Source organism: Apodemus sylvaticus, chromosome 15 (assembly GCF_947179515.1).
Source record: "Apodemus sylvaticus chromosome 15, mApoSyl1.1, whole genome shotgun sequence".
NCBI classification, from domain to species: domain Eukaryota; kingdom Metazoa; phylum Chordata; class Mammalia; order Rodentia; family Muridae; genus Apodemus; species Apodemus sylvaticus.
Window position 1 is genome coordinate 63,008,852 of NC_067486.1, and position 14,144 is coordinate 63,022,995.

The 14,144-nt window shown below is 37.2% G+C and overlaps 2 protein-coding genes across 3 annotated transcripts in view; both read left to right on the plus strand.

Moving 5' to 3' along the window:
• The window catches only part of Eaf2 (ELL associated factor 2), a 1,192,577-nt gene that overhangs the window by 413,453 nt on the left and 764,980 nt on the right, over nt 1–14,144 (plus strand). The gene's annotated exons all lie outside the window — the stretch shown is intronic.
• The window catches only part of Stxbp5l (syntaxin binding protein 5L), a 331,615-nt gene that overhangs the window by 130,362 nt on the left and 187,109 nt on the right, over nt 1–14,144 (plus strand). The window contains 1 exon segment of the mRNA XM_052158363.1: nt 3,304–3,387. Coding sequence (XP_052014323.1) covers nt 3,304–3,387 — 84 coding nt within the window.

Genomic DNA, 14,144 nt, shown 5'->3' on the forward strand with positions numbered 1-14,144 from the left:
ATAGCAACCTACTTAATATCTGTTGGAATTTTGGATCTGCTTTTTTCTTCTTTAATTCTATAAGTGATTTTAATGTCTTATTTCCTGAATTATATTTTTATATAGCTATCTCAATAACTTAAGATATTTTGATATCCAATATTTCATATCTTAATGCTTACTAGGGTTTTTCCCAATGTTTTCTATACAAGGAAATATTTCTTTTGATAATTATTTTTAAATTACTGAAAAGACTTAAAAATTTTAGATATATCTGTGGCTTAAATTTGTAAGGATTGTGTTATTGATTTTTTTGCTTAAGTAATGTTTTTGAAAACTTTTTAGATTAAAAACATGATAAAAATTACACTAGATAAATAAACACTAGATAAAAATTTGTCTTTTACATGTACAATGTTTGTTTAAAATAAACAGTTTGTTATAGCATATAAGACCTTATATAAATTTGATTTTAGATAATATTATTGAATTATTTACTATTTTGGTATCTTAACATTTATGAAAATAATTTTCTTTATGTTAGCACAACAGAAAGCTCAAAAACTATTGTCAAATCAATTTAAATATTGTCATCTATAGCTTTATAACTAAGCATTTGTGTATCAGGTATATCTTAAAAAATAATTACAGGGTCTGAGTAATGGGTCAGTTGTTGAGAGTTCTTGTTACTCTTGAAGATGATCTTTGTTCAGGTCCTAGCACATACTTAGCAGCTCACAACTGACTGTTCAGTAACTTCAGTTCCAGGAACTCTGACCCTCCCTGGCCTCAACAGGCACCAGGCATGCATGTGGTCCACATACAATCTTGGCAAAACATCATACACAGAAAAATAAATAAAAACTTATATAGTAATAATTCAAAATATATTTCTTTAATGACATCTAAATTGTACCTGTCTCAAAATTTTCTATTTTAAAAGGAAGAATATTATTTTCCAAATACTTTATCTTGATTTAAATATAAACACCAGTGTATTGGTAGTTACTTTTCTTATTGCTGCAAAAATAAAATATCTGTCCAAAGTACTTTATGGACTTACTACATTACTTTTATATGTAGTTGAAGGAAAACCTGTCATGGTGAGGAAGGAATAGAGAGAAGCATGGGGCTGCAGATCACATTACATCCACAGTCAGGATGGTGTAAATAACCAAATATATTTATGTGCATGAAACTCCCAATTACATAATGCCAAATTACAATGATAAAGTTTATCCCACTATTTCAGCACGCCAGAAACACATCTGATACCAGCTGGATCTGCGTGTCTCCTCTGCTCCCTTGTGCAGCTCCCAGGCTCCCTCCCTCTCCGCCCCTCCTCCTCTTAGCTCCTCCTCCTCTCTCTCCTCCAATCACTGGCCTCTCACTGCCTCAATGTGAATGGATAGGAAATATCTTGCATCATGCCAAGGGCCACAGACCAGGTCATGGATGCTCTTTGGTTGGTGGCTTAGTCTCTGGGAGCCCTGAGGAGTCTGGTTAGTTGATACTGTAGTTCTTCCTGTTGGGTTGCCATCCCCTTTAACTCCTTCAATACTTCCCCTAATTCAACCATAGGATTCCCCAACCTCAGTCCAATGGTTGACTGCAAGTATCTGCTTCTGTCTCAGTCAGCTTCTGATAGAGCCTCTCCAAGAAAAGGCTTCTGTCTTCTGCCATCCTCATGGTTGAATTTATCTTGACTTCTAGTAGTTTCTGCCCTCTGGTTGAAGATGTTGAGTCTTTACAATGCAATAAGGGCTGTCCATCTTTCACAGCATTCTCTAAGACAATATTTGGGTAATATGGCAGGTAACAGCTTTCAGGATAGTCCCTGCTCCAGTTGTTAAGGACCTGCATGAAGCCCAAGCTGCACATCTGCTACAAATGAGTGGGGAGGCCTAGGTCCAGCCCATGTAGGCTTTTTGGTTGTTGGTTCGGACTCTGAGAACTCTAAGAGTCGAGTTTAGTTGACTCTGTTGGTCTTCCTGTGGAGTTTCTATACCCTTTGGGACGCAATCCTTTTTCCAACTCTTCTGTAAGAGTCTCCAAGCTCACTGTCTGGCTGTAGGTGTCTATATCTGTCTGAGTCAGCTGTTGGGTGGAGCCTCTTTAGGGCAACATGCTCCTGTCTGCAAGAATAACAGAGTATCATTAATAGTGTTCATGACTAGTGCATGCCCATGGAATGGGTCTCAAGTTGGGCCAGTTATTCATTGGCCACTCTTCAGTCTCTGCTCCCTCGGCGATGCCTGCATTACTTGTAGACAGGATAAATTTTAAGGGTGCCCTCCACAACTGATGACTTTTTTTTTACAGGGTTTCTCTGTATAGCACTGGCTGTCTTGGAACTCACTCTGTAGACCAGGCTGGCTTCGAACTCAGAAATCTATCTGCCTCTGCCTCCTGAGTGCTGGGATTAAAAGCATGCACCACCACGGCCTGGCAACTGATGGCTTTTACCAAGGTATGGGGTAGATATGGGAGCGGAATAACCCAGTTCTATATAAGGGGCAGGACACTACCAGTTTGACCTTACTCAGTGACTATACAAATAACATAAATTGGATTTTATATATTTTGTTGGGGAGACCAAAAGAGTGGGGGATAAACATGGAAGGACTGGGTAACGAGTGTGATCAGGGTGCATAAGGTGATATTCTCAAAGAATCAATAAAAAATACATTAGAAAAAAGCTGAAGGTGTACAAGTCATCAGTTTAAAATATTTGCTCAAGGCTTTGGATGTAACTCAGTGGTAGGGGTTTTGCCTTTATGTCCAAGGTCCTATCTACATTTGATCCCAAGCATGAGAGGCTATATCAGCATCATCAGGTAGAAATATCATAAAATAGATGTTCAAAGTAAATAGATTTGGAATAAAGAAATACAAAATTATTTTTCACTACTTTTCCAGTAATAGAGCACAGAATGGTATATTAAAAGTTAATTAAACAGCACTTCATCCTTTATTTTTTTCTTTTCTATCCTATTTTTCTTTCAAAGATTTTTTTTTTATCTTTTAAAGTATAGTGTATCATGTTTATTTACATGTTTCCTTGGTTCTTTAGAACCCATCAGAGTTCTATATTCCATGTTTATATTGCAGCAAAAATTATTAGCCCTGTACTTTGTTTTTAATTACATCAGCATCTATTTTTTTGAAAAATTTTGAAAGAAAGAAGCATATTTCAGTGCTGGAAAAGTTAGAATAAATTAGGTTTTGTTATATAGCATCTTTTTTCTGTATAGTATTATCATTATTTGAACACAGTTATGATTAATGTCAGAATTAAGAAATGGTTGTTTTACTGTTTTCCAGCTATTAATAGGTTATGAAAACGGCACTGTGGTATTCTGGGACTTGAAATCTAAGAGAGCAGAACTGAGAGTTTATTATGATGAGGTAAGTACTTTGTGCTGACATGGTTGAAGGCTTTGGGGACTACGGATTGCTTCTTTAGTCTGAAGTCTTTGGTTTACTAATATCTTCAATCCCATTACAGATAGTTGTGAGCCATCATGTGGTTGCTGGGAATTGAACTCAGGACCCTTGGAAGAGTAGTTGGTGCTCTTAACTTGTACTTACCAGTGCCTAAGTCTTTTGTTATTTGTGTAAGTTTCAATTGTCGATTATTTTAAAATAGGAATTCTGCCATGACTGCCAGTTTGGGAGAACATATTTCTGGCTATGTATATATTCTTTCACTTATCATGTATTCTTGATTTGTCATCTCCCTTTCTTTTATGTAGACTCCATACTCACATTTTGCTTCTTGACTCGCAGATTTCTAAGGGCAATATCTAAACTTAAGAGAATTCATTTTCTGTGGCTAAAAGATAAAGACAGTTTGAAGGCTTTTTTCTTTTATTACTTTATAGACTATTAAAGTATTTTGAGAATAGGACCAAATAAGTGACAATAAGTGTCTTGAGGTATATTTTATTATATACAGTTTACATAATTGAGGCTTGATTAGGTTTCTTCCAGATGACATTTTTGATTGTACTTTTATCTAGGCCATTAATAATTCTCCATTTTAAAAGAAGCTACATGAAGACTGTGCAGCTGGTATAGAAGATGAAAAGGGGAGATTATTTTTTGTAGCTGTAGAAACAAAGATGATCAGGCGTACCTTAAATTATAAGTAAAGTAAGAGTGGGAGAAGATAGAAGATAGAAAATACAGATTAAAAGCTCTGCCTACTTAACATTCACTCTTGTATGCATATGTTGCATTTAAAAGGCATAGACAAAAAAGAGTTTCTCCCATCTATTTCCTTTAGAACACTTCATTTTTGATTAGAGGAATAAAAAACTATCACCCATTAGACTTCTAATTGTTTTGGAATACTTGACGGGATCTTCTTTCCCCCATTATATCACAACAATTAAAAATGTACAATTTGGGTGCCTAAATGTATATTTCATGGGCTAGAGAAGTGTTTTAGTGGTTAAGAGAGAAGAGGGCATTGGATCCCATTACAGATGGTTGTGAGCCACCATGTGGTTGTTGGGAATTGAACTCAGGACCCTTGGAAGAGTAGTTGGTGCTCTTAACCATTGAGTCATCTCTGCATCCCCCATGGTTCATTTCTCAATGGTTCTCTCAAATTAAAAGTTCACTTCTGGCTATATGCCCGGGAGTGGTATAGCTGGGTCCTCTAGTAGTACTATGTCTAATTTTCTGAGGAATCGCCAAACTGATTTCCAGAGTGGTTTTACCAGCTTGCAATCCCACCAACAATGGAGAAGTGTTCCTTTTTCCCCACATTCTCTCCAACATCTGCTGTCCCCTGAGTTTTTCATCTTAGCCATTCTGACCAGTGTAAGGTGGAATCTCAGTGTTGTTTTGATTCGCATTTCCCTGATAACTAAAGATACTGAACATTTCTTTAGATGTTTTAAAGCCATCCAAGTTTCCTCAGTTGAGAATTCCCTGTTTAGCTCTGTACCCCATTTTTTTAAAAACTTATTTTATTTATTTTATGTATCTGAGTATATTGTAGTTGTCTTCAGACATACCAGAAGAGGGTATCAGATCCCATTACAGATGGTTGTAAGCCATCATTGTGGGTGGCTTGGGAATTGAACTCAGCACCTCTGGAAGAGCAGTCAGTGCTCTTAACCGCAGAGCCATCTCTCCAGTCCCATGTATCCCATTTTTTAATAGGGTTATTTGACTCTCTGGAGACTAACTTCTTGAGGTCTTTGTATACACTGGCTATTAGCCCTCTATCAGATGTAGGATTAGTAAAGATCTTTTCCCAATTTGTTGGTTGCTGTTTTGTCCTATTGACCATGTCTTTTGCCTTACAGAAGCTTTGCAGTTTTATGAGGTCCATTTGTCGATTCTTGTTCTTGGAGAATAAGCCATTTGTGTTCTGTTCAGGAACTTTCCCCCCATGCCCATGTGTTCAAGATTCTTCCCTACTTTCTCTTCTATAAGCTTCAGTGTATCTGGTTTTATGTGTAGATCCTTAATCCACTTGGACTTAAGCTTTGTACAAGGAGATAAGAATGGGTCAATTTGCATTTTTCTGCATGCTTACCTCCAGTTGATCCAGCACCATTTGTTAAAAATGCTGTCTTTTTTCCACTGGATGTTTTTAGCTCCTTTGTCAAATATCAAGTGTCTGTATGTGTGTTGGTTCTTTTCTGGTTCTTCAACTCTGTTCCATTGATCTTCCTGCTTGTCTCTATACCAATACCAGTTTTTATCACTATTGCTCTGTAGTAGAGCTTGAAGTCAGGGAAGGTGATCCCCCCCCCCCCCCCGCCCCGAAAACATCTTTTGTTGTGGAGAATAGTTTTGCTATCCTGGCTTTTTTGCTATTCCAAATGAATTTGAGAATTGCTTTTCTAGATCTATGAAGAATTGATTTGGGATTTTGATGGGGATTGCATTGAATCTGTAGATTGCTTTCAGCAAGATGGCCATTTTTACAATATTGATCCTGCCAATCCATGAACATGAGAGAACTTTCCATCTTCTGAGATCTTCTTCAATTTCTTTCTTCAGAGGCTTGAAGTTCTTGTCGTTCAGATCTTTCACTTGCTTCATTAGGGTCACACCTAGGTATGAAATATTATTTGGGACTATTTTAAAGGGTGTCATTTCCCTAATTTTTTTCTTGTCTTGTTTATCGTTTGAGTAGAGAAAGGCTTCTGATTTGCTTGAGTTTATTTTATATCCAAACACTTTGCTGAAGTTGTTTATCAGCTTTAGGAGTTCTCTGGTGGAAATTTTGGGGTTGCTTAAATATGCCATCATATCATCTGCAAATAGTGATATTTTGACTTCTTCCTTTCCAATTTGTATACCTTTGACCTCCTTTTGTTGTCTGATTGCTCTGGCTAAGACTTCAAGTACTATGTTGAATAGTGGGCAGCCTTGTGTGGTCCCTCATTTTAGTGGGCTTGCTTCAAGTTTCTCTCTGTTTAACTTGATGTTGGCTACCAGTTTGTAGTATATTGCTCTCACTATATTTAGGTATGGACCTTGGATTCCCGATCTCTCTAAGACTTTTATCATGAAGGGATGCAGGATTTTGTCAAAAGCCTTTTCAGCATCTAATGAAATAACCAAGTGGTTTTTTCTTTGAGTTTGTTTATGTAGTGGATTACATTGATGGATTTCCATATATTGAACTATCCCTGTATCCCTGGGATGAAGTCTGCCTGATCGTGGTGAATTATAGTTTTGATGCATTCTTGGATTCGGTTGGCCAGGATTTTGTTCAGTATTTTTGCATCGATGTTCATGAGGGATATTGGTCTGAAGTTCTCCTTCCTTGTTTAGTCTTTATTTGGTTTAGGTATAAGCGTTATTGTGGCTTCATAGAATGAGTTGGGTAGTGCTACTTGAGTTTCTATTTTGTGGAATAGTTTGAAGAGTATCAGTATTAGCTCTTCTTTGAAGATCTGATAGAATTCCCCACTAAACCCATCAGGTCCTGGACTTTTTTTTTTTTTTTTTTGATGGGAGACTATTAACAATTGCTTCTATTTCCTCAGGACTTATGGGACTATTTAGATGGTTTATCTGATCCTGTTTTTTTGGTTTTTTTTTTTTTTTTTTTTTTTTTTTTGGTATAGAATAGAGTTTATTCAGAATAGGGGATGGGAGTTAGTGGTAGAGAGAGAGAGAGGGAGATAGAGAGAGAGAGAGAGAATAGTATCTGATCCTGTTTTAATGTTGGCACCTGGTATGTATCTAGAAAGTTGTCCATTTCCTCCAGATTTTCAAACTTTGTTGAGTATAAACTCTTATAGTAGGATCTGATGATTTTTTTGAATTTCCATAGTTTCTGTTGTTAAGTCTCCCTTTTCATTTCTGATTTGATTAATTTGATTACTGTCTCTGTGCCCTCTCATTTCTGATTTGATTAATTTGATTACTGTCTCTGTGCCCTCTCGTTACTATGGCTAAGGGTTTATCTATCTTGTTGATTTTCTCAAAGAACCAGCTCCTTGTTTTGTTGATTCTTTGTATAGTTCTTTTTGTTTCTATTTGGTTGATTTTGGCCCTGAGTTTGATTATTTCCTGCTATCTACTCCTCTTGGGTATATTTGCTTCCTTTTGTTCTAGAGCTTTCAAGTGTACTATCAAGCTGTTAGTGTAAGCTCTCTCTATTGTTTTTTTGGAAGCACTCAGAGCTATTAGTTTTCCTCTTAGCACTGCTTTTATTGTGTCCCATAAATTTTGGTATGATGTGTCTTCATTTTCATTGAATTCTAAAAAGTCTTTAATTTTTTTCTTTATTTCTTCCTTGACCAAGCTATCGTTGAGAAGAGCGTTCAAAGTCCATGTGTATGTGTGTTTTCCTTTTTGGTACATGGAATAATTTCAATATTTCTGTATCTGTTGAGGCTCATTTCATGACCAATTATATGGTCAGTTTTGGAGAAGGTACCATGAGAAGAAGGTATATTATTTTGCTTTAGGGTGGAATGTTCTATAAACATCTCTTAGATCCATTTGGTCCATAACTTCAGTTAGTTTCACTGTATCTCTGTTTAGTTTCTTTTCTTTTTTCTTTTTTTTTTTCTCTTTTTCCTGCTGCTGCTGTTGCACTCGCTATCCCTGGGTATCAGGATTGCTGGCTATTCTTTTTTTTTCTTCATTTTTTTATTTGATACATTTTTTATTTACATTTCAAATGATTTCCCCTTTTCTAGACCCCCACTCCCCAAAAGTCCCATCAGCCCCCTTCCGTCTCCCTGTTTTCCCACGCAACCCTTCCCACTTCCCTGTTCTGGTTTTGCCCTATGCTGCTTCACTGAGTCTTTCCAGAACCAGGGGCCACTCCTCCATTCTTCTTGTACCTCATTTGATGTGTGGATTATGTTTTGGGTATACCAGTTTTCTAGGTTAACACCCACTTATTAGTGAGTGTATACCATGATTCACCTTTTGAGTCTGGGTTATCTCACTTAGTATGATGTTCTCCAGCTCCATCCATTTGCCTAAGAATTTCATGAATTCATTGTTTCTAATGGCTGAATAGTACTCCATTGTGTATATATACCACATTTTTTTGCATCCACTCTTCTGTTGAGGGATATCTGGGTTCTTTCCAGCTTCTGGCAATTATAAATAGGGCTGCTATGAACATAGTGGAACATGTATCCTTATTACATGCTGGGGAATATTCTGGGTATATGCCCAGGAGTGGTATAGCAGGATCTTCTAGAAGTGAGGTGCCCAGGTTTCGGAGGAACTGCCAGACTGATTTCCAGAGTGGTTGTACCAATTTGCAACCCCACCAGCAGTGGAAGAGTGTTCCTCTTTCTCCACATCTTCGCCAACATCGGCTGTCTCCTGAATTTTTAATCTTAGCCATTCTGACTGGTGTAAGGTGAAACCTGAAGGTTGTTTTGATTTGCATTTCCCTAATGACTAATGAAGTTGAGCATTTTTTAAGATGCTTCTCCGCCATCTGAAGTTCTTCAGGTAAAAATTCTTTAACTCTGTACTCCATTTTTTAATAGGGTTATTTGGTTTTCTGGAGTCTAACTTCTTGAGTTCTTTATATATATTGGATATTAGCCCTCTATCTGATGTAGGGTTGGTGAAGATCTTTTCCCAATTTGTTGGCTGCCAATTTGCACTTTTGATGGTGTCCTTTGCCTTACAGAAACTTTGTAATTTTATGAGGTCCCATTTGTCAATTCTTGATCTTAGATCATAAGCTATTGGTGTTCTGTTCAGGAACTTTCCCCCTGTACCGATGTCCTCAAGGGTCTTCCCCAGTTTCTTTTCTATAAGCTTCAGAGTGTCTGGCTTTATGTGGAGGTCCTTGATCCATTTGGAGTTGAGCTTAGTACAAGGAGAGAAGGATGGATCAATTCTCATTCTTCTGCATGCTGACCTCCAGTTGAACCAGCACCTTTGTTGAAAAGGCTATCTTTTTTCCATTGGATGTTTTCAGCCCCTTTGTCAAGGATCAAGTGGCCATAGGTGTTTGGGTTCATTTCTGGATCTTCAATCCTGTTCCATTGATCCTCCTGCCCGTCACTGTACCAATACCATGCAGTTTTTAACACTATTGCTCTGTAGTATTGCTTGAGATACTGATATCCCCAGACTTTCTTTTATTGTTGAGAATAGTTTTAGATATCCTAGGTTTTTTGTTATTCCAGATGAATTTGAGGATTGCTCTTTCTAACTCTGTGAAGAATTGAGTTGGGATTTTGATGGGTATTGCGTTGAATCTGTAAATTACTTTTGGCAAAATGACCATTTTAACTATATTAATCCTGCCGATCCATGAGCATGGGAGGTTTTTCCATTTTTTGAGGTCTTCTTCCATTTCCTTCTTCATAGTCTTTAAGTTCTTGTCATACAGATCTTTCACATGTTTGGTAAGAGTCACACCAAGGTACTTTATACTGTTTGTGGCTATTGTGAAGGGGGTCATTTCCCTAATTTCGTTCTCAGCCTGCTTATCCTTTGAGTATAGGAAGGCTACTGATTTGCTTGAGTTGATTTTATAACCTGCCACTTTGCTGAAGTTGTTTATCAGCTGTAGGAGTTCTCTAGTGGAGCTTTTTGGGTCATTTAGGTAGACTATCATGTCGTCTGCAAATAATGATAGTTTGACTTCTTCCTTTCCAATTTGTATCACTTTGACTTCTTTATGTTGTCGAATTGCCCGAGCTAGTACCTCAAGTACAATATTGAAAAGATAAGTAGAAAGTGGGCAGCCCCGCCTAGTCCCTGATTTTAGCGGGATTGCTTCAAGTTTCTCTCCATTTAGTTTGATGCTGGCTACCAGTTTGCTGTATATTGCCTGTACTATGTTTAGGTATGGGCCTTGAATTCCTGTTCTTTCCAAGACTTTACACATGAAAGGATGCTGAATTTTGTCAAATGCTTTTTCAGCATCCAATGAAATGACCATGTGGTTTTTTTCTTTAAAGCAAGATGGTTACCTTCCTTCATCAAACCCAAAAGAAAATAACCACTCAAATATAAAAATAACATCAAAAATGACAGGAAGTAATAATCACTATTCCTTAATATCTCTTAACATCAATGAACTCAATTCCCCAATAAAAAGACATAGACTAACAGACTGGATAAGGAAACAGGACCCTATATTTTGCTGCATACAGGAAACACACCTAAATGTCAAAGACAAAAACTACCTTAGAGTAAAAGGCTGGAAGACAATCTTACAAGCCAATGGTCTCAGGAAATGAGCTGGAGTAGCCATTCTAATATCAGATAAAATTGACTTTCAACCTAAAGTCATCAAAAGAGACACTGAGGGACACTTCTTGCTGGTCAAAGGAAAAATCCACTAAGAAGAACTTTCAATTCTGAACATTTATGCGCCAAATGCAAGGGCACCCACATTCGTAAAAGAAACTTTACTAAAGCTCAAAACACACATTTCACCTAACACAATAATTGTGGGGGACTTCAACACTCCACTCTCCTCAATGGACCGATCAAGAAAACAGAAACTAAACAGGGACACAGTAAAACTAATTGAAGCTTTGGACCAATTGGATTTGACTGATATTTATAGAACATTTCACCCTAAAGCAAAAGAATATACCTTTTTCTCAGCACCTCATGGTACCTTCTCCAAAATCGACCATATAATTGGTCACAAGACAGACCTCAACAAATACAAGAAGATCGAACTAATCCCATGCCTCCTATCAGATCACTATGGTGTAAGAGTGGTTTTCAATAGCAATGAAAAGAACAGAAAGCCCACATACACATGGAGGCTGAACAATACTCAATGACACCTTGGCCAAAGAAGAAATAAAGAAAGAAATCAGAGACTTTTTAGAATTTAATGAAAATGAAGGTACAACATACCCTAATCTTTGGGACACAATGAAAGCAGTGCTAAAAGGAAAACTCATAGCCCTGAGTGCCTCCAGAAAGAAAATGGAGAGAGCATACACTAGCAGCTTAACAACACACCTGAAAGCCCTGGAACAAAAAGAAGCTATTTCACCCAGGAGGAGTAGAGGAAATCATCAAACTCAGGGCTGAAATCAATCAAGTGGAAACAAAGAGAACCATACAAAGAATCAACGAGTCCAGGAGCTGCTTCTTTGAGAAAATCAACAAGATATATAAACCCTTAGCCAGACTGACCAAAGGGCATGGAGAAAGTATCCAAATTAACAAAATTAGAAATGAAAAGGAAGTTATTACAACAGAAACTGAGGAAATCCAAAAAATCAGATCCTACTACAAAAGCCTATACTCAACACAACTGGAGAATCTGGAGGAAATGGACAATTTCCTTGACAGATACCAAATACCAAAATTAAATCAGGACCAAATAGATCATCTAAACAGTCCCATAACCCCTAAAGAAATAGAAGGGGTCATAGAAAGTCTTCCAACCAAAAAAAGCACAGGACCAGATGGTTTCAGTGCAGAATTCTATCAGAACTTCAAAGAACCAATACTCTTCAAACTATTCCACACACTAACACCAATACTCTTCAAACTATTCCACAAAATAGAAACAGAAGGAACACTACCCAATTCCTTCTACGAAGCCACAATTATGCTGATACCGCAACCACACAAAGATCCAACAAAAAAGAGAACTTCAGACCAATTTCCCTTATGAACATTGATGCAAAAATACTCAATAAAATTCTTGCCAACCGAATCCAAGAACACATCAAAACGATCACCATGATCAAGTAGGCTTTATCCCAGGGATGCAGGGTTGGTTCAATATACAGAAATCCATCAATGCAATCCACTACATAAACAAACTCTGTTTAGTTTCTGATAACATGATTTGTCCATTGTTGAGAGTGGGGTGTTGTAATCTCCCACTAGTATTGTGTGGGGTGCCATGTGTGCTTTGAGCTTTAATAAAGTTTCTCTTATGAATGTGGCTGCCCCTGAGTTCGGAGCATACATATTCAGAATTGAGAGTTCATCTTGGTAGACTTTTTCTTTGACCAGTATGAAGTGTTCCTTCTTACCCTTTTGGCCAACTTTTGCTTGAAAGTCAATTTTATCCAATATAAGAATGGCCACTCCCCCCCTGGTTCTGGAAAGACTCAGTGCAGCAGTATAGGGGAATACCAGAACAGGGAAATGGGAAGGGGTAGATGGGGGAACAGGGGGAGGGAAGATGGCTTATGGGACTTTCAGGGAGTGGGGAGCCAGAAAAGGGGAAATCATTTGAAATATAAATAAAGAATATATCGAAGAAAAAAAAAGAAAAAAAAAAAAAGAATGGCCACTCCAGCTTTTTTCTTGGGACCATTTATTTGAAAAGTTTTTTCCCAACCTTTGACTTTGAAATAGTGACTATCTGTCACTGAGTTGGGTTTCTTGTATGCATCAAAATATTGGGGCCTATTTACGTATCCAGTCTGTTAGTCAATGTCTTTTTATAGGGGAATTGACACCATTGATATTAAGAGATATTAAGGAAAAGTGATTGTTGTTTACTGTTATTTTCTTAGTTAAAGGTGAAATTCTGTTTGTGTAGCTATCTTCTATTAGGTTTGTTGAAAGATAACCTTATTGCTTTTTCCAAGGTGTGGTTTCCTGCCTTTTGTTGGTATTTTCCACCCATTATCCTTTGTAGAGCTGGATTTCTGGAAAGATATTATGTAAACTTGCTTTTTATAGAATTTATTATTTTCTCCCTCTATGGTAATTGACAATTTTTCTAAGTATAGTAGTCTGGGCTGACATTTATGTTCTCTTAGGGTCTGTATGACATCTGCTCAGGATCTTCTGGCTTTCATAGTCTCTGGTGAGAAGTCTGGTGTAATTTTAATAGTTCTGCCTATATATATTTAATAGTAATAGTTCTACTTGACCTTTTCCCCTTACTTCTTTTAATATTCTTTGTTTAGTGCATTTGGTATTTTGATTATTATGTGACGGGAGGAATTTATGCTCAGGTCCAGTTCTGTAGGTTTCTTCTTGTATGTTCATGGGCATCTCTTTCTTTAGGGAAGTTTTCTTCTATAATTTTGTTGAAGATATTTACTGAGCCTTTAAGATGTAAATCCTTGCTCTTTTCCATACCTATAATTCTTAGGTTTTGTCTTCTCATTGTGTCCTGGATTTCCTGGACGTTTTGGATTACAAGCTTTATGCATTTTGCATTTTCTTTGACTGTTGAGTCAATGTTTTCTATGTAATCTTCAGCATTCAAGATTCTTTCTTCTATCTCCTGAATTCTGTTGTTCATGCTTTCATCTATGACTCCTGAATTCTTTCCAAGGTTTTCTATCTCCAGAGATGTCTCACTTTGTGATTTCTTTATTGTTTCTACTTCCATTTTTAGATCCTGGATAGTTTTGTTCAGTTCCTTCACTTATTTGTTTCTTTTTTACTGAAATTCCTTAAGGGATTTTTGTGTTTCCTCTTTAAGGGTTTCTACCTGTTGGCCCATGTTCTCCTGTGTTTCTTTTAGGGATTTTTGTGATTCCTCTTTAAGGGCTTCTGCAAGTTGACTCATGTTCTCCCATAATTCCCTATGGGATTTTTGTGTTGCCTCTTTAAGGGGTTCTACCTGTTGACCCATGTTCTCTTATAATTACCTATGGGATTTTTGTGTTGCCTCTTTAAGGAGTTCTACCTGTTGACCCATGTTCTCCCATAATTCCCTATGGGATTTTTGTGTTTCCTCTTTAATGGCTTCT